This window comes from Alosa pseudoharengus, unplaced genomic scaffold (assembly GCF_046254945.1).
Source record: "Alosa pseudoharengus isolate Yale_2024_CS ecotype anadromous, Long Island Sound unplaced genomic scaffold, YU_APseudo_1.1 YU_APseudo_1.1_scf_11, whole genome shotgun sequence".
In the NCBI taxonomy this organism is placed as follows: domain Eukaryota; kingdom Metazoa; phylum Chordata; class Actinopteri; order Clupeiformes; family Clupeidae; genus Alosa; species Alosa pseudoharengus.
Genome location: NW_027468576.1, coordinates 20,498,525 through 20,519,611, shown reverse-complemented (window position 1 = coordinate 20,519,611; position 21,087 = coordinate 20,498,525). Strand labels below are relative to the sequence as shown.

The 21,087-nt window shown below is 47.3% G+C and overlaps 1 protein-coding gene across 1 annotated transcript; it reads right to left on the bottom strand.

Moving 5' to 3' along the window:
• Positions 1 to 499: 499 nt before the first annotated feature.
• shdb (Src homology 2 domain containing transforming protein D, b) lies at positions 500 to 20,439 on the bottom strand. Its single transcript, XM_076278354.1, has 7 exons — positions 20,171 to 20,439; positions 19,019 to 19,686; positions 17,487 to 17,637; positions 13,963 to 14,157; positions 5,260 to 5,428; positions 4,116 to 4,235; positions 500 to 1,829 (listed from the first exon to the last, which is right to left on the bottom strand). The coding sequence occupies exons 2-7, from the start codon at positions 19,358 to 19,360 to the stop codon at positions 1,643 to 1,645; spliced, it is 1,164 nt and encodes a 387-aa protein (XP_076134469.1). The 5' UTR covers positions 19,361 to 19,686; positions 20,171 to 20,439; the 3' UTR covers positions 500 to 1,642.
• Positions 20,440 to 21,087: the final 648 nt, after the last annotated feature.

The following is a 21,087-nucleotide window of genomic DNA, read 5'->3' as shown; positions in this document are numbered from 1 at the left end:
CACTGCCATTTTCATTTGGCTCTGTAATGAAAGCAATCCCAGCACCCTCAACTCCAGCAGAAGCGAAATAATGAGCTCACCCCCCCCCCTCTCCAAAATACCCTCCCCCTCCCCTAAGCCCCCCCACCCACCCCAATCCATCTATACCCCGCCCCCCCACTCTGATTAATGGAGGGGGCCAATCCAGTGTCTAGTACACTGGGGAAAAAACTGCTTTGCTCTTGCATGGTCCACAGGCTGTATGCGGGATGCTGTTCAGCATGAGATGGATGCTTTTGTGTGGCTCAGCATCAACTGTGCCAAAAGAAAAGCGGTCCACCTGCACAAGCTGCCTCACAAAAGACTACATGTGACGGCAGGTGGTGCAGGTCTTTTTATAACAGCAAAAAATAAATAAAAAATTAAAAACACACACAGCGTGAGGTGGAGACAAAGATTCTAAATGAAAACACGCACACATCCACAATAAGGTATTAAGAAAGTTTATTTCATACCCACATAAAAATAAAAACACACTTGCTAAATAAAGGATATTTCTCCAGATTACGACCAACCAAAAAAAAAAAAAAACTACCATCATTATGCTACTGCGCAGAGCAACTCTTGTTAAATAAATAAACATCCTGTCCGTGTTTCGCGACTGAAGGTTGTGGCCATGATGGGAATGCTAGTGAATCATTAACGGCTTGATGAGGCTGCCGCCAACACAGGATGGCAGCTGTGGGGAAGACTGGCAGCCAGGGGCATGGGGCGACAGGTGCGAGGGTCTAACTGGGTTTAATGGCGCTGGCAGCCCGGCGTAATCAGTTGTTTCTGGCGGCTGGTGCAGCAGAGGTGTGATGCAGATGGCACAGCAGGATCTCAGCAGCCCCTACACCTTACCACAACACACATTCGGAAATAGCCACTGGCCTAGTTCAACTAATTTGGGTAGGTAGAGAAATGGCATGCCTTGACTCCTTTGCCATGTGTGTGTGTGTGTGTTTGTGTGTACAAAGTCCACTTGTACTGTAAAAAGCCTGAGGGAGTCCGCCAGCATTTCAACTGCAGATAAGCATTTCCCATCAGCGGCTTCTTTGGCAAATCAAGACAAAATGATCAAGATCAAATGACTGCTATGGCCACAACGGACATCCAAATCAAAACGATCTAAATGGCACCATGGGAGAGGAAGAAAACTGTCAGTCCGTGGTGCGTGTGCATGTCTGGAGTGTACGAACGTCGTATATCTGATCTGTGTGACCAATCAGAACTGGGTCATTAAGTGTTCATTAGTCAGAGTGCGTCAAATGGCACAAATGGTTCCTCTGCGAAGACAACTTGAGTAGCGAGGACTGAGAGGCCCTTAATTAGGTTAAAGCCCTCCGCGGACTGAGTGCGTGTTATCCCTTCAAACGTGTCCATTTGCGGGCCTGAGATGAATGGCCCTGCCAGGCGGAGGGGTGGAGTGGAGGAGAGTGGGGGTGGATTAGCAAGCGCATTACCGCGCCTCCCTGTACCCACACAATACCAAACAAATCCACTGAATAGCAGAACACCCGTGGCCGCTCCGAAAGGAAAAGGGAAAAGCTTCCCCTGTCCCTGTCAGTCAATGGCATTGTGGGTGCCGGTTGCCCGTGGCGACGGGCGCCACGACGGCCGTTCAGAGGGTCTGGACGAGCACGGGGAAGAGCAGGGAGAGGTGCTCGGCGCCGCGGATGGGCAGCTTGCGGGTGGTGTAGAAGTGGATGACCTCGGGGATGGTGTCGAAGGGAGGGCTGTTCTGGCCCAGGATGTACTTCCCGTCCTTGGACTGGGAGAACTTGATGTGCATGAAACCCTGGCAGCTCCTGGGGAGAGCGAGATGGACAGAGAAAGAGAGATTGAGGAGAGACGAGAAAAGAGAGAGGGAGATTAATGTGACATTAACATAAAACTGTTCAAATAAGAGGGAGACAAAATTGGATAAGGGTAAACAAAGAACGAGAGGACAGGGAGAGGGGGAAAAAAAAAACTCTGGCTACACTGGACAAGAGACTTAAAAAACAAAAAGGCAGGTCAGTAAAATGAATGTGGGGATTCCTTACAATATTCTAAAAGAACAATGACTAGCGCCTCATTTCACTTACACAGAAATCACAACACTCCATACTGTTTGAAAGCGAAATTACAACATCACTAGTACAAAAGACTACCGGGCACATTTGACGAGAGAGAAAAAACACAGAACACTCTTCAGAGGTGAGACTACACAAAGCTTTAACAATCCAATATTTTTCACTCTACACCAGGTTGAAATTGACTTATCTTCTGAATATCTGTGGGGTTGAACTCTGTCCAGATGTAAACAAGTCTCTTATAATCTTTTCTGGATGGGTAGTTGTAATGGGATAAAGATTATTCTGAAGCCTTGTGAAGCGGTCTTTGTTTCTGCGAGCCCCGCACCTCCCCTTTAAGACAGCCCAGTCTGAGATGATGTGTTTCTAATTATAGCAACGGGAGGGAGACCCAAGCACTGTAATTGGCTGGCTATGGCCGGTCACTTCGAAGTGTAAAAACACAAACCGATGTGAGAAAGAGTATCTGGGTCCTGGAGACATAACATAGACTAGGAAGAAGAAAACATAAAACCTCCCCCAATTCTTTTCATCTAGTGCTTCATACACTGAAAAAAACAGTCAAAAAACTGATTTGGACAAGTAGCCATTAAGGCCAAATTTAAGATTTCACTCTCTCTCTCTCTCACACTCTCTCTCTCACACACTCTCTCTCTCACACACTCTCTCACACTCTCTCACACTCTCTCTCTCACTCTCTCACACTCTCTCTCTCACTCTCTCACACTCTCTCTCTCACTCTCTCTTTTTCTCTCTCTCACTCACACCCACAAACATACACACACACACACACACCTGTCAACCTCTCATAGGTCTCATATCTGTCACATCGGCTGCTTATCAGTCTCCGAGCACCCTGGCAGCACGCCAGCCGAGCCCAGCACAGCCCCAGAGCCCACCAGCCGCGCGGTGTGAGGAACCGCCACCACGCTGTCGCCAACCACAACCCAGCAGTGTGCACCACGGCAGCATCTACTTTAAAACGTACACACGCTGGGAAGATCACAGACTCTGTCTATCTTTCCGTCTCTCACACACACACACAAACACACACACACACACAGAATGTACTTCCATGCATCATACACAGGTTGACAAGATCAGAGACTCTGATGTCTGTGTGTGTGCGTACACGAGTGTGCATGCGAAAGCGTACCTCTGTGAGGTCTACAGACGGAGATTCATATTCATTAGTCCTGCGGATGGGACGGCTGTGAGCGAACAAGCATGTACGTGTGCCTGTGTGTGTGTGCCTGTGTGTGTGTGTGTGTGCAAGCACGCGTTTGGGTTGTCATGAGTATGATGGAGCGCCTTGGCTACCTGTGTGATTAGCACACAGCGCACAGGCAGCACACACATAGGCAGGGAGCGGGAGGTGTGTGTGTGTGTGTGTGGGGGGGGGCGGGGGGGGTGTAGGGGGGGGAGCAGCGGGCCAGAGATCAGGACCATAATTAGGAGGGAAGAGATTTGAACAGATAAGCAGTGCTGGGGCTGGATGATTGAATATTGAGAGGAAAATCAGTGCTTTGGCGCACTGAGGAATTGCAGAAGGAGGAAGGAGAGAAGAAGGGGGGAGGAGGAGGAGGAGGAGGGGGAGGGGGAAGAGGAGAGGGGGCAGATGGGCGCCTGTAGTGAATGAAATATCTGGAGGAGCTGCAGGATTGCCGCACGCTATGCATATCAGAGATGCAAAAAGCACTTTAAATTCATCCTCCCCTCCCAACCTGAATACATAGTAAATTCGTTTTTTCACAATTCAGATTCATGCTGCGTTCGGATTTTCTTTGATGGATTCATCAAAAACACGAGCTGCCAGAACTTTCTTCATATACTTTAGTAGCTAATGCCACAGAGACCAATAGGCCAAGCTGATGCTTGCGTGTGGGTAAGCTTCCAGCATGAGAACAATGCTCAAATGCTCAAAACCCAACATTACCTGAGAGATAAGCAGAGTTGGACCAATATATAAGAGACAGGGATGGAGAGATAGAACAGGGATGGAGAGATAGTATGGCTTACCTGAGAGAGAGGGAGTAGTCGGAATGGCTGGTCTGGCTGTTTCTGACCAGGTAGCTGCACTCCTTACACAGTGTCAGCAGAGACTCAGCCTCCGCTCGCGACAGAGCCCCATGGTACCACCTGAGAGACACACACACACACAGACACACACACACACACAGACACACACAGACACACACACTTAGCCTAGACTGCATAGACCCTGTTCAAGCCCACTTCTGTGAGCTAATAAAGACTGCTCCATTATCTTATCATCAAACTAACTGCAGAGTATAGCATAATGTAAAAGTGGAAAATGGCATCTTGCATAACAATCAGCAAAGTGAGCCTCTTCGTGCAGCTTATGCCATAAACGAGTGAAAACACATCTTCACAACCCTTTAGCACATGGTCCAAGATTGGAACATGTGTGTGCATTGTGGAAGCCAAACAGCATTACAACAAACTAAAACAGTCCCTGGAGTCCTGTTGTATATCTTCATATCTCAGCAAAAACAATACAAATTTCAAAAGACATATCTACAAACTGTTAACCAAATAAGAGTCTAAGTAAAAGCTGTTTAGGTGCTATGGATGTGGAGGAATACACTCCTGAGGCTGTTTAGCTCTTGTGAAAGCCCCACAGCCAGCTGCTGTTGACTGTGTAAGATAATGAGCCAACCCACAGAGCTCAACGGTGATTACAAACATTAGGCGCCGTATGAGAGTCTTAAAGAGGATTTCAAACATCACTGCTGATAAAACACCTGTCCCATGGTAGCGCACTGGCCTCATCCTATTAACACCTGAGCTAGGATATACAGAGCAGCCGAGAGTTAATGAGGATCACTTTGCCTCAGCTCAGACAAAACACAACAATATAGCGAGCTCCGACAAAAGTAGTTATACACAACTCTACTGTGAATATGGGTCTTGGGACTTCCAGAGTTGCCTCATGGTAGACAATATCACTCACAAATGACTTTGTATTTTCAATGGGTTTAAATGACCATCCCAACATGATTCAGCGGTGTCACCACTTCTAGCTTTTGTGTACAGGTATCTAAATGTCTACACAAGGTGAAAACAATAGGAGACCAAGACAGCAAGATATCGCCACGATTCTCTTTTTCGGGGTTTCTACGGTCACTGGAATAGTACATACACTTGCTTTTCCAGGGGTAAAGTGGGGTCCACCCGCTCTCCCATCAGGGTGAGGGACTCCGAGGGCTTGCGGAACTTCATGCTGCCCGCAGCGAGAGGCGAGGATCTGGGGGGTCGGAGGCGGTCGGTGGGGGAGGAAGACCGGTCCCATTCGGCACCTTCAAACTGAACTGGAGAGGGACAGCGAGAGAGGAAAATGAGAGCCAATGGAGAGAGAAAGAGAGAGATGTTAACACAGGAGAAACATGACCTATGTCTACTAGGAGTACACAAACCCATAACAACATGAGTACAGAGAAGGAGTTCAGATTGACTGCACAAGCAACATAAAAGCAGTATATGTATAACGCCAAGGCAGGCTGTCACACTGGATGCAAGCTTGTTTGCATTTCAAAGGCACAAACTGCATAGAGGAGTGATGTCCATCAGGGAAAGAGAGAGAGAGAGAGAGCCGAGTCTGGTAGGGCCACAGGGAAATCAGCTGAGGCAGAAGGCACATGCATGCTAGCTCTGTCCAGACTAGAGGAGGGATATCAAAGGCATTCAGAGTGAGCTGTGAGCCCTGACCGGACCACATTCAGTCTGAGGGGTGTGGGGAGGGGGTAAAGTTGGACTCTGATGCTGGAGGATCTCAGGGAAGCAGACAGGGTGTTGACCAAACATCAGAGGAATGTGGCTGGGGTTCTGGAGAGGGAGAGGAGGGTGCCCTTGTGGTACCAGCGGGGGCGGCATGACTCAGCAGGCTGGTCATCACAAGGCCAATGCCAGGGTCCGTGGGCGGAAGGGCAGATGCAGGACAGTACTCAGGGGGTGGGCAGAGGGTGGACAGTAAGGTGAGCAGGAGAGGAAAGTGAGACTCCCAGGGGTTAGAGGTCACCTTGGTCGTTAAGGGGAGAATCTTCCTCTTCCAGCTGCCCCACCGGAGGGGGCCAAGGCCTCTCAGTACACTCAGTCATGTCTGAGACAGCACAATACACAAGCGCAGAGAGAGAGAGAGAGAGAGAGAGAGAGAGAGAGAGAGAGAGAGAGAGAGAGAGAGAGAGAGAGAGAGATAGAAAGAAAGACCAATGATTCATGTGTAAAGACAAAAGCAGAGCAGATCATGTTAGTGGCAGAGAAATAGTAAAGTGAGACGGATGAGACGAGACGAGACTTCAGAAACAAACAAGAAGTGGAGGGCAAAACTGCACCATCAGATAAGTGAAGGACAGCGAGCGAAGATAATTAGGAGAGAAAAAGAAGCGCAAAGAAAAGAGAAGACAGGATGACTGAAGAGAGATTAACAGTGGAGGAGGAAGACGGCGAGGAGAGGTCAAGGGAGCAAAGCCAGCACTGAGGGCAGGAAAACAACTGGCGAGATGGAGAGAGAAAAGGGAGAAAGATGACCGTTACAAGAAATGACAAGAGAGGAAAAGGAAAAGGGAGAGAGGAAGAGCTGGATGGGATGATACAGGGACATGACAGGAGGAAGAGAGGAGCAAGACAGGAGGCACGAGAGAGAGGGAGAGAGAGAGAGAGAGAGGGAGATAGAGAGAGAGAGGAAGACAAAAGAGAGAGAGAGAGAGAGAGAGAGAGAGGAGACATGGTGATGTGTACAGTGCTGGGCTGCGGAGCTCAGCTCAGTGAGGGGAGGATAAAGAGACAAGAGAAGGAAGATGGCGGGAGACAGAGAGAGGGGAAGAGACACAATAGCATGTGACGGGATCCTACACAGCTCATTATAAAACAAAGCAATCATGATGTAGTGCTTGCAATGCCGTTTCAGCACCTCACAGACAAACACTCTCACACACACCCTCTCAGTAAGTCATACACATACACAACTGCACATATACATGTCACACACTATAATGACCCACATATCTCTCTCTCCCTCCCTCTCACACACACACACATAAATATCCACAACACCATAACAAACATACCCATGCACTCTGTCAAACGGGAGAGGGCTATGACATCTCTATAAGAAGGCCGCTCTGCCTCCAGCTGCCTCCCCCGTTTCTGCCAGGTCCCCCATGCCCCCAGACATGAAAGGCAGGCGCATAACAGCCATTTAGAGGAGAAGAAACACACCACTTCATACATCACTCGCCCTCTCTGCCGTGTCTTTCTTCTGCTGGCTCTCTGGTTAATTATTGAAGGGGCAGACACACTCCGGCACTTTCCCCGGCTCGGGGTGAATTATTGATGCGTGGCACCGAGGCACAATGGCCCGTCTGGGAAGACGAAGGCCCGGAGCCGTGATTAAACAGTGACCTGGTCCACCTCTCCTCTGTGTACACACACCCTCAATCACTCACACTTACATGTAGACGAACACGTTTGCTTTGCGCTCAGTCTGTTCTCTTTCTCTCTCACACACTTTTGGAATACAGCTCCAGAGAAATCATAGGAAAACCAGATCTTTGTCTATTTATGTTTCATGTAACTTGTTATGACAAGTGTCAGAAGTGTTCACCAATCCCCCCGCCCACAACACTGATTATAACTGAACTGACTCTCCTCCCTCCATGGCACGGGGACTGTGCAGATTTATGATATTAGGGCACATGGAAATGGCACTGAAGGCTGTGTGAGTGTGTGCATGTGTGTGTGAGTGTGTGCTTGTGTGTGTGTGTGTATGTGTGTGCGATTGTGAGTGCGTGAGTGCGTGTGCACGTGTGTGTGTGTGTGTGTGTGTTTGTGTGTGTGTGTGTGTGTGTTTGTGTGTGTGTGTGTGTGTGTGTGGGGGACATGTTTAGCTGGTTGTGATGTGTCAGTTTGTCAGTATGACCCAATGTGATTTGTGACTTCTAGATTACCGACTGATGACCTTTATGTGACATCACAGCACCCCTCTCCTCAGTCTGTCAGCATGTGTCAGCTTGATAAAGGGCAACTGGTCATTCCCCACGTGCACACACACAAGGATGCAAAGACTAAAACAAAGAAAGCACACACATGACACATCCTTACACATTAACAGACCCTCTCAGCAACTCCCCTCAAGACACACACAATTTACATTACCCTGTGTACACACACTCTCCAGGTCCCTTTCAGGCACACACACTCTCTAGGTCCCTTTCAGGCACACAGAGAGAGAGAGACAGAGACAGAGAGAGAGAGAGAGAGAGAGACAGAGAGAGAGAGAGAGAGAGAGAGAGAGAGAGAGAATGCCCGACCTAATGTCTGTACTTAATCCAATGTGTTATAATGTGTATGCTGTCTGTGTGTGTATGTGTGTGTGTGTGTGTGCAGTATGTGTGTGTGTGTGTGACCACATGCCTACGTGTGTGTGCGTGTGCGTGTGTGTGTATGTGTGTGTGTGGGTGTGTGTGTAGGAGAGAGAGAAAGTGAGGGTATACACACAATTTTCATGTTACATGTTACTGTTTCCCTTAATGCTGTCAATGTTCTAATTGTTATGCTGTTTTAATTGTGCTTTGGCAACACTGTACTTACAGTCATGCTAATAAAGCAACCTTGAATTGAAAATTGAATTGAGAGAGAGAGAGAGAGAGAGAGAGAGACAGAGAGAGAGACAGAGAGAGAGAGACTGAACTGAACTGTAACACTAAGGTCACATCTGGACTCCTGCTGAAGCAGGCAGAAAAACAACAGGAACCTGTGGCTTTGTTATTCATTACAGAGAATGACAAAGGGACTAGAGAAATACAGCACACACACACACACACACACACACACACACACAAACACACAGAAAGAGTGAGAGAGAGAGATAACAAAAGGTGCAGACTTGTATGGCTTTGTTTGTTATAGCAGCAGTGTGCCTTAAGGCCCTCAGAATCTCATTTTCTCATGTTTTTTCCTATTCATTTCAACCTGTAATAGAACCCCGAATATGGAAACACAAAGGAGGAAGACCTCATATGGCACGATGGTACGGCGGTACGATGAAACATGTGGTAATGCATCCAATTTCCACTCGACGAGTTGGAATCTACTTTGCACTAATGAGACGCAATTAACACCCCTCTCTGCATTACCGGGGCCATGTGGAGCGGCTCACACTGTAAGAGACGAGGCAATGAGACAGTCTGCTGCAGATGCTCCTCCTCATCTCCAATGCTAAGCTGCTTTTTCTGTGTGGATATGCACTGGCCTGACACTTCAGTTCTACAGTTCCAATCAGATTAAAAAGCACGGTAGTGTGCTAGGGTAGACATTTCTCATTAGATTCATTTTTATGTTCCATTTTTTCCCTAGAGGAATTACAGATTTTGACATACAAGTTGCATACTGTATCCTGTTAATAGTGTTTGTAAGTAGTTCCTAATGTAGGACAGAAGCATCACCTCCAGCCAGGTATGCCTGGCTACACCATGCATATATAAACATAGTGGATGTTGTTGTGTGTGAGTGATCTGATTAATGTGTAAGTATGTAGCGTGTTAGCATCCCGAGGCCAAGCATAATAAAATGATTATTGCATTCTCTCTTGCTCTTTTTGGAGCGCTCATCCTCGTCTCCGTTGGAAAACACTCAACTCTGCATGATGTTACCACAACCTTCCCACTCTCTCAGTAGGAAAACATATCAAAATATCAAGTGGGAAATATTGTCAGTGGAGAAATCTACCAATCATACCACAATTTTTAATCTAATCTTTCCAATTCAAAATTAAATGAAATGAAAAATCCCATACGTGCACAAAAAAAAGAGCTCAAATCCATGGTGTGCTGGAATATATTTGGAGTGCATCCTTCAGGATGTTTTTTTATATCGTGACAATGACATGGTGTCAGATGTTGAGGAGGATGATGGTGGTGGTGGTGGATCTCCGCTCCATAGTACAGCCAGCACACAAACCTCAAATTCCCTGGCCTCCCTCCATCGGGAGAGGTACCGGCTTCTATTTTTCTCATTTCTCTATTCTTCCCATTCTCCGGGTTTTTTTTTGCTCTCGACGCACCACTTAAAGCTCCCCCTCTCCTCTGCTACTCTCCACATCTATTTTCTTCTTTTTATTATATTCGTCCCCAGCATGTTAATGGGGGCAGGGGGAAAGGGAATCGCAGAGGACATGTCTTTTCATTAATGTCACTGATGCTTTCACACAGTGAGAGAGAGGGGGGCAGTGAGAAAGACAGAGAGAGAGAGAGAGACAGAGAGAGAGAGAGAGAGAGAGAGAGAGTGAGAGAGAGAGAGATGGAAAAGAGTAAATTGATGGAAGAGCTTGTCTTCTCCCTTGGGGCCTCCCGACAGAGGGCTGACAGAGTAGGACACGAGCTACAAATCTCACTCATACACACAGACACATGCACACTACTGCACACGAGTGGGACTTGCATGCGCTCACACACTTGTGCTGTGGCACAGTCATAGCTTCACCGCTACACAGAGAGAGAGAGAGAGAGACAGAGAGAGAGAGAGAGAGAGAGAGAGAGAGAGACAGAGAGAGACAGAGAGAGAGAGAGAGAGAGAGAGAGAGAGAGAGACTCCTCTTTACACTCTCTGTAGCTAGTCAAACTCTTCACGCATGGAAGATTGATTTTCCAAGCATGCACACACGCACCCTCTCAAAGAGAGCCCAAATAGAAATCCAGCTGAAATGCCTGCCATGTCCGTGGGAAAAGAAAGCATCTAGGCTTCTCATTTGAAATCAATGGAAATATTTACAACAAAGGATAAAAAAACACATTTCATCTCCATGAGAAACGCTCCTCTCAGAGTGTGAGCATGTTAGGTGTGGGTACGGGGGGTGGTGCTGATGGTGGTGGTGGTGGAGTATCATGGACCCTCTCCATCTGATTAACTCCGTAATGGCTGCTCGGTGGCCCGAGGCACACGGCTCTCTGAGCTGACGTGTCCGACCATTCAGAGTAATTAATGCCCGCTGTAATCGGTGACAGCTTAGGGGCCGCCCTAATTAAGAGTGACTGGACGCACGCCTGACAGCAACACGTCTCGCTGGAGCCGGACGACCCACTGATGCCAACCTGTCCAGCATGGGTTGCTGGCTCCATTTGCACGCACGCACGCACGCACACATTCTCTGTGGATTAAAATGGATGTTCTTGTGTTAAAGGCATTCCCTTTATCTCAATTCATCCCTGTCTTTGGCTCGATCCTTTTTTTAATCTGTCACTCTGTCCTTCACTGCACCATGGTGGTAATTATCTCCTCTAAGGTGGTACGAGAAAGGGGAGGGGGCTGTTAGGGATGTGTGAACACGTGTGTGTGTGTGTGTGTGTGTGTGTGTGTGTGTGTGTGTGTGTGTGTGTGTGTGTGTGTGTGTGTGTGTGTGTGTGTGTGTGTGTGTGTGTGTGTGTGTGTGTGTGTGTGTGTGTGTGTCTGTGTGTGGAGATGAAGAGTGCAGAGAAAGGCTGCTGGCAGGACCCCCATGCACCCTGCAGAGGGTTATCTGAGTGATTGTGTCACAGCAGCAGGGGTGTGTGTGTGTGTGTGTGTGTCTCTGTGTGTGTGTGTATGTGTTGTATGCAAGTGTGTATGTATGTGTTGAATGCATGTGTGTTTGTGTGTGTGAGTGTGTAATAGGAGAGGGCGGTCCTGTCAGTGCTGCAGGGGGGGCTACAGGCCTCCGTCAGGGAGGAGGTGTCAGTGTGTGACTGATTGGAACACACCACAATAGCGGCGACCCCTTTCCCTCTCAATCACACTTCATCTCTCTCCCTCCCGCTCTCCCTCTCCCTTGCCTGTTCTCTCCATCCATCCACTGCTCCCCCTCTTCGTCCATATTTCCCTCCCTCTCCCTTTTTCCATCCCCTCCACACCCTCGCTCTTTCCCATTTCCCAGCACACCCACTAACCCCCCGCCCTCTATCTCTCCTCCCTCCCTCCCTCCCTCCCTCCCTCCATCACTCGGCATCAATCTCCCTTTCCCTCCATCACCCACCTCTCTTTCTCCCTCCCGGTCACCCTCTCACTCTCTCTCTTACTCATGTGCTCTCTCTCTCTCTCTCTCTCTGGGTTACTGTCATTAATTCTGTTCTGTGGGCTCTTAGGAGGGCTAGCTTCAGTGAAGGGGGTCTCGGTCTCGTCCGCTGTGCCGCGCTCAAATCAGATTAGTGCTAAACTCCATCCTCTGTCAGCTTCGCTCTTCTCAAACACACACACACACACACACACACACACACACACACACACACACACACACACACACACACACACACACACACACACACACACACCCCGTCACTCCTCCCATACCACACATTTATGTGGTCTTCACGCCATCATGTTGAGGAGCCATAACTCATGTGACACTGTGCCACGGCCGACATGGTACGGATTCATGTGTTGCACTGACAGGCCTGTTCCCATGACGCGCATAGAGTCGTTCCTATGGACGTGGGCTGCCTCTCAATCACTTCTTGGCATGGGCCCTGCGCTCTCACACTTGCCTCCGTGGGGTTTCATATCACAGTGAAACACTGGCCCAGCTACTGCAATTTTATTTTGCATGAATATATGGATGGGTTTCTGGATGAAAAAAATGGATGGATAAAAGTGCATGTGGATGTGTTTTTTTCTGTGCAGCAAAATGGAGTCTGCTAAAACAGGCCATGTGCTGCGGGAGGCAGGTACCTCTGACCGCGTCCGCTGCCCAGGCCTCCTGTTCCACCTCCTGAACCCCCCACCACCACCCTGCTAACAACCCTGTAAGCGATCCCATTCCAAAAGCGCACATTTGGCAGAAATTGGCACAGAGAGTGCAGCACAGAGGAGGATAAATTGTCTGCAAGGTAACATCTTGATAACACCTCCCTCTCTCTCTCACACACACTTCTCATTTTCTCTCTCTCTATCTCTCTCCCCTTCACACACACCTCTCTCACCCCTCATTCTCTTGCGTTCACCCCAGTCACGTGATTCACACTGGCTCCGGGCAATCGCCGCCACTGACCACCGGCTTCATTAGCTCTACATCATTCATGCACAGGCGAGCGCGTAATTAACTTAAAGAGATAGAGAGCGAGATGGAGAGGAGCAGGGATGGAGAGTGCTGAAATAGAGCACGGAGATGCAGCAGACCAACAGGAGCACCCGTGTTGATTTAGATCTGTAACCTTGACCCCACTGACGCCACCACTGTGGCTCAATTAGGCAACCTGCCACTTAGAGCATGCACTTATGTTATGACTATAGGCTAGACTGCCCACCACACACACACACACACACACACACACACACACACACACACACACACACACACACACACACACACACACACACACACACAGTTAATTGGGTACAACCACTCTAATAGAAGCGTGCACACACATACATATATGCACACCCATACACACACACACACCCACACACAGATCAAATGCCTGCGGGGCTAGACGCCCTTTACAGACACGAGCATAAATGTGCACTTTTATGTTTTGCTTAATATAACTCTGTACTACAGAGAGACAAAGAAGAAAGACAGGGTAAATGGGAAATGTAAGCGTACATGACGACATAAACAGCAGGGTATATGTCATCTGTCATTTGCATAACGGATAAGAAAGACTGGAGAGAGATAAGAGAGGAATACAGATAAAACATTAACGCTTTAAAGGGGGACAAAGACAGTAATCAGTTAAAAGGGAGGATGTGTTTAATCTGTGTGTCGACAGAGAGTCAAAGAGACAGTCACAGACAGAGAGAGAGAGCAAAAAAGGGAAAATCATCGGAGTTTTAAGGGGAAAATACGTTTTAAGGGGAAATAGTGCTTGAGAGAATGTACCAGCGAAAGCCTTGGAGATGTGGTCTTTCTTCCACTCCCAGGGCTGGTCGTACTCGTCCGCTGGCCTCTCGTCGTCCTGCGGCAGGCGGCTCTCCCTCTCCTCCTCTGCTGGCACCAGGCTCTTGTCCTCGTACGGGGTGTCGTACAGCTGGACTCCTCCTCGGCCCCAGCCCACAGTAGTACCACGCTGCAGCTCTGAGGGAGAGAGGGGAGAGGAAGGGAGAGGAAGGGAGAGGAAGAGAGAGGAAGAGAGAGAGAGAGAGAGAGAAACTAATTAAAATGTTAATTATTAATACACCCCAAGTACTTCACAGCGAACAATGGCATGGTAATTCTATTCAACCTGCTGGCATGATTTTGGCTCCTTTTTAGTTCCTCTTGACTGCCCCCTATGCCTTAGTAGTCCTGGATACAATGTCAAGATTAATGCTAAAACATAAGTACAGGTTCCCAACACCCTAAAGTGAGCAATTAATAGTGAGGTTCATTGGGTTTGTGAGGCTAGAAATGGAATGTAACTAGAAAATGAAATGACAAGAGGATTCATGAAAAATACCACCTGTGATTGACTCCATTTTCAAAAGACTTCATGTCACTGTGAATTAATTGATAAGAACAATAAAAAAACATTTAACCTTTGAGTAGATGTTTCTGTTTGACACTGATAGAGAAAAACTAATACTAGTATCTGCTGTTTCCAAAAACAGACGAGGAAATGATACACACCATTAGTGAATTGACACCACTGGTGATGTTTCAGCGCCTTTGAAAATTCCTCAAGAAGCCCAACAGTCTTTTTAATTACTTCACAGTACTTATGTTTATTCAAATATCATTTTTTATTCCACCAAACCCAATTCTCTGCGTACCCCGCAGACAACTCAGTCCTCCTCTGCGCCACACAGAGATAAGAAGGAGAAAGAGAGAAATGAGCTCCACATCCTCCTGGTCTGCCCCACCAGAAGAGAGTGATTAATTATGAGCAGTGTGCAGAGAGAGAGAGAGAGAGAGAGAGAGAGAGAGAGAGAGAGAGAGAGAGGGAGAGGGAGAGGAGGCCTGGAGGAGTGGGGGGCAGGAAGCGTGTTTGCACAGCTTGCTGCAGGCTCAGGCGTCATATGGAAGGGCTTTCGAGTGAAGCCCGAAGCGCCAGGAGAGGCACGGGCGCTGCAGCTGATTAGCTTGCGATTCCATATAGTCCCTGTTTAGAGCTCGGGATCCATAGCTCTTCACTCAAATGCATATGCAAAAGCACAACTGTCCTGGAGGCTAACTCTTCATTTGTTTCCTTCATTGATGTTCTTTCTAGCAGAGTTAGAGGCCCTCGTCTCGGTTACAATCTCCACAACCCTAGATACCCGTCTTGCCTCAGAGTTCTGGCTTTCTTTATCTCTAGTATGTATGAAGTGGGGCTCCAGTGATGTCAGTCATTGATGAAGTGGGGCTCAAGTCATTGATGTCACCATGTTGTCCCACTGCGTATCTGGTGCGATGGGTCCTGCCTTTCTACTGCATCCTAATGTCCCTGACCTGTCTCATGGCACTGAGGTCCACTTCGTCCTCCATCTCTCCACTATCTAACAGCTGTCTCATGTTCCTGCTCTTTGATTTATCTCCACAAGTCAGCAGTGCTGGGGTCCTGTTCTCACGGCTCAGTGTTCTCGGTCACTGCTTTCCATCACGGCAGTGGGGCCCTGTCTCACAATGCAGATATCCTGTTTCACTGGCCAGTCCCTTTGGTGCGGGGGTTGGGGCGGGGGGTGTTAAGCCTCACTCATCGTCTGCGTGCCTACTCTGGACTGCGCTGCACTGGAGTCCCCCTCATCGCACTGTTGAGCCAAAGCAGCTAACGCACAACCCACGCATGGCCTTCAACCGAAACCCACATCTGCACACACGACCTTGGCGTAGCCATCTATAAATGTCACCAGGACATCTATGGGATCGCTGGATATTTTGTTCATTTGAGTGGAGAGATGTAGGGTGTGACATCATACAGAACATTAAGATGGGGGTACAAACAGGCAAGGTTTGCAGTCGGTCAAGTTATAGACTTCGCTGTGTGGAGCCCAAGGGACTGCTGAGGGTGACAGAGAAAATATGGTCTCTGTTTAAGATACAAAAGGTGGGGAGCCCTAGGTGTGAACACACATAGAGGCTGTGGGTGAATGTGTGTGTGAATGTGTGTGTGTGTGTGTGTGTGTGTGTGTGTGTGTGTGAGTAAGAGAGAGAGAGAGAGAGAGAGTGAGGGAGGGAGGGAGGAGAGGGAGGAGGGGAGGAATGGAGAACAGGAAAATGAGAAAAAAAGAGAAAATATGAGCATGAGAGGGAGAGAATAGGAGGGGCTGTGAAGAGGCAAACTTTAACCTTCAGATGACACTCCACTACCGGGCGCCCCATCTGTCTCCATGGCGACAACAGAGGCCCAGGGGAAAGAGCCTGGAGGCGTCAGAAGTGGGGAGAGGAGAGGGGTACGAGTGTGTGTGAGGGGGTGACAAGGACTGTTTTGATGTTAAGTCTTTCAGACAGCAGCACAGAGTGACTGTACTCTCTGATCCGTACCTGAGCACAGCGAGTAGGACAGAGAGAGAGAGAGAGAGAGAGAGAGAGAGAGGATCCAAGGAATTAAGTGGAATAGTGGGTTGGTGAAATAAGAGCATCAGGTACAGACTACTGCCTGTCCATATTTATATTTAAAAACAACCAGAAGGTGCAACATGTATATGTGTAGATATCTACTATGAAAATGTTGTGTGTTTGCATGCAAATGTATGTGTGCATGTGCGTAAATACATTTCTAAAAAGGAAATTCCCTCCAGACACATAGGCTAGGCTTGAGTGCCTCTGCCTGTCACCACTGAACCCTCAGCGTCCTTCAGGCCGTGCCAGTCTTTGCACACATTCAGCCATGGTGCAGATGGAACCACAAACAGAGGGGCGAGAAGCTGTTTTATTTGGCTCTGCATTCTTCACTCGTCGCTACCGAACTGTCTGGCCTAGACTTCGCCGTGTAACACCACTACTGCACACTTCCCAGTGTTAGTCCTGAGCAACAAAGCAAAAGGCTTTTGCTATGCATAGTGTAGACACACCACACATAAACGCTCACTCACACCCACACACACACTGATTAAACAGCTGCCCAGACTCCCACGGGAACCATGGAAAAAACACCGACAGAATTAAAAGATCACCATTGTAGACTCAACACCATGCGCCAAGGTCATGGTCAGAGTTTAAAAACAAAAATACCACAACCATAAAGAGATCACTAGACAAACATCATTACGAGAGTCTTGTATAAAGCAAAACAAAGTTACCAGTGCAGCAGCTCAAGCCTAAGTGAAATTTAACCTGCTCCCTCAAAACCTTACCTGCCACAGTAAAAACTACAGTACCAGATCTACCTGTGATTGGCATCCGTGAAAATAAAACTAGCAAATGAAATATTGTATATCCTATCAATTGGCTTTACCTCCTTTTATGACTGAAGTTGGTGGTGTTACTGCCGGAAGCTCGGCACTCACCTGTGATGACCCTCTGAGCCTCGTAGGGCTCCATGTAGCCATTGTTCTCCTGCGGAGTGGGGCCGTGATCCGGCTCCGAGCGCCGGTCCAGCCGGGCATCAAATGGATCAGAGTAATCTGTGTCCCCCATTGTCGGAGCAGACGGCACCACCTGATGCAAGACAGAGGGCATGGAACACTGAACACGCCTGTGGGGGCTAAGGAACATCAATCACGCACTCGCATGCCAGCAGGCATACTAGACACAAACATACACACCGGCTCAGCCACAGATAGGACAAAAGAGTGCATAGATGGGTGAATTCAGGTCTGGTTTGTGTGGAATTGTTTTTAATTTGGGTTTCATTGTATTCCTGTATATTGAGTCCTGAAATGTGCTATTTTAGGCTATGTACAGCAGTTCACACTGAGACTATTCCAAAAGTGCAACTAATCTCCCATTGAAGTGTATTTGGAATGTGTGCCTCTCTATGTGATAGGAGACAGGAGAGGTCCCTTCTGTAGAAACCAAATATTTCGGTCTCTGAAATATATCCAAAAGCTAACCAAAGGGAACGAAATAGGTGGGGAGCATTGATGGCTTTGTTGAGGAGAACATTTGTTCTTCAATCCTCTCGCAGGGGGAAGTCGTTGGTCAGCTGGCACCATGACAAACTACAAAGGCAGCCATATGGCGACACAAACCGTGGTCGAAGCCACCGACTGCACACAGTTACCGGTCGAAAACAGCCACAATTTAAAAAGACTCCACACGCAAGGGACTCAATTCCCGTTTGACGCCAGCTCACGAAAACCATTCTGTGTTAACACCCTAGTTAATTCAATAATGAGAATTTCCAGTGCGTGGCGATGGATTGTGCTCTATTAATTAGACGGCCACAGCAGCCTGTTTGCCACGTAGAAGCCCTTGAAAAAAGACAAGGGAGGGGAAACTAATTAAGGCGCTAAAGCATCGCTCGCGCATAGCCTACATCTTACTTTCAGTTGGGTCATGGGCTGGGGGACAATGTATAGCGTATTTAGGAATAGGCTAAAGAACAGACCAAATATCAGTCCACAGGTTTGACAGTGTAGCTTATATAATAGCTCAACAGTTACGAGTCATTAGATGTAGGCTGACTCGTAATAAAAACAACGAAGTAAACACTATTCGCTTTTGGTGCCGTGCGGTGTCTGAAGGTTTACGCCTGATTGGGCACGGACGGCTGTAGGGACCGAGCTGGGTAGGCTGGCTATTGAATTTGGTCATACGTTCCCGATGGGACACCGCTTCATGTGAAAGCAAACACTCATCCATAATTTAGTGAGGACTGTAATTTGTGGCGTATTAACCTATAAAGACAGCATTAGACTGCGTACCTTAAAATGCATAACACTGCTGTTTTGATAATCTTCTTATTATAGGCCTGCTTTTATTTCTTGGTTAGTATAAAACTTCAGTCCATGCGTCATGTCTGTAAGGGGGCTGTAACGATGACATATCCTAGCAATATTGTTTTTAGCCACACCAGGAGAAATCAAGAATAACTTACGGGTTCCAGTGATTCTTCGGGGGAAACTGAGCTAAGGAGGATCTTGGTTCTCCCCAAATCTTGAGAGTCGACTTTTATGAGCCGATGTTTGGGTGACACAACTTTCCCATCCAGAGTGGTGCTGGATTTCACTGGAGACCCGAAAGCAGACAGGGATGTGTCAGTTGTTCCAGAGTCATTTCTTGAACGGTTCTCCGGGTCTTCGTAGGGGTCCTCGAAATCTAAACTCTTCTGGAGGCGATATGCCTTCAATATCTCACTCTCCGTGTAATCCGGCGTAGGTGGTTGGGGTGGCATACGCTTGCTGCCAAAACTTAGATAGTCTTTCAGCCACTTCGCCATTGCTACAACGCACACTGACCAGATAACAAAAGTCAAAACAGCCACATACGTGTGTGATAAACTGCTTTCAACAGTTTCATAATCATCCTGACAGCAACTTATGTAAACGTCTGCATATGGGCCTGAAAGCGAAGGCCATGTGGGTATAACAATCTATTCAGATGTCACGGCAACTGGTTTTAAATATGACGATAATCCCAATCCAGCCGACTCCCGACGCAGGTGTAGCTTCCCCTTCAAGACTCCTAACAACGCACGCTCTGCTCTCCTTGCCTGTGCAAACAGCTGGTACGAGTCAGTATCTTCTGGGCTCTGATATGATTCCTCTGCAAATTAGATTAGTAGAAACAAGATTGGACACTGATCAAGCTTTTATAGTATGGTTGTTTCCAATGGATTTTAATGACTGTAACTATAGCCTATTCACTTTGCAGTGCTTTCTTTACTGAGACCTCACTCGTGTTTTTGACAAAGCCTGGCATTACTATTTACAATTTAAGGTAGGCTACTTATCAGATAACTTATGCCAATATGAGTAAAGGTTACTTTTAACAGCCATAGTCCATTTACAGGCGTGATGGGAATTTCACAATTATTCCAACAATATGCACACTCAGCACTACTATTCCTGAGACGCGTCTGCCGTTGTAGCCATTGAACATTGACCTATCGCTGTCTGTTTTCTTTTAATGTACACGGTCAGCAATTTTGCTCTCAATTCCACAGGGGCATTTTTAATGCTGACTAAATGCCAACCACACAAGGAGTTAAACGCATTGCATTAAAAGTAACTTGACGAGGGCTACTTACTTGATATCCAACTATATGAAACAAACGCACAAACGTGATAAGATAACCGATGCAATTTCAGATTAGAAAATTCCAACAAGAGTAGACAATTCCCAAACGCATGAACGAGATGTATTTTCTGCCTCTGTGCAATTACTGCGTTTCCTTCTGTTTCCTACGAAGGTTCTGTAGATAGGAAAGCTATGCTTCTGACCTATGTTTCTACTTAAAACAAAAAGAAAAGGAGAGAGAGAGGTGGCGAGCCACCAGCGAAAACAAGCCAGCACTCAGCTACGTCGAGGCGCATCCGACTGAGTGTGAGTAAAGTACGAGAGTGGGAGCACACTCTTAAAGGGGACGGCCGCATTCGAACAGTAACCCAAGCCATTCATTTTACACTTTGACGTCTTTTAATATGATTAAATACAGTGTTGATTTAAAATGATTGATGATGATTCATGACAAAAAGGAAAACCTGTGGCTGAGAAAACTATTCTATGTTTACACAATCTCTTGGTTAAAATTAGTTGATGTCAATACATAGGCTAAACACAACAAATAGGCTATGGATGAATAGTAGCCTAGGCATACAAATACAGTAGTCATACACTGTTTCAAAGATACCTAAAAACGCCTCATACACATAAAAGAATGTCCATTAATGGTGTGTAGGTCATATTCCTTAAGTTCCAGTCTAAAATTATGTTCAAGTCAAGTCAAGTCAAGTCACATTATGTTAATGGAGAAAATCCTATTCAATGTACAGACGGAGAATGCCTTGACACATTTCAGAACAAACAGTTTTGTTGAAATAAAAAAGTGTGAAAACACAAATTTGCAACACCAATTAAATAAATAATCTCTCTCTTTCCCACAGGCACACAGAAAGAGAGAGAGAGAGAGAGAGAGAGAGACAGAGAGAGGCAGAGCAAATCAAG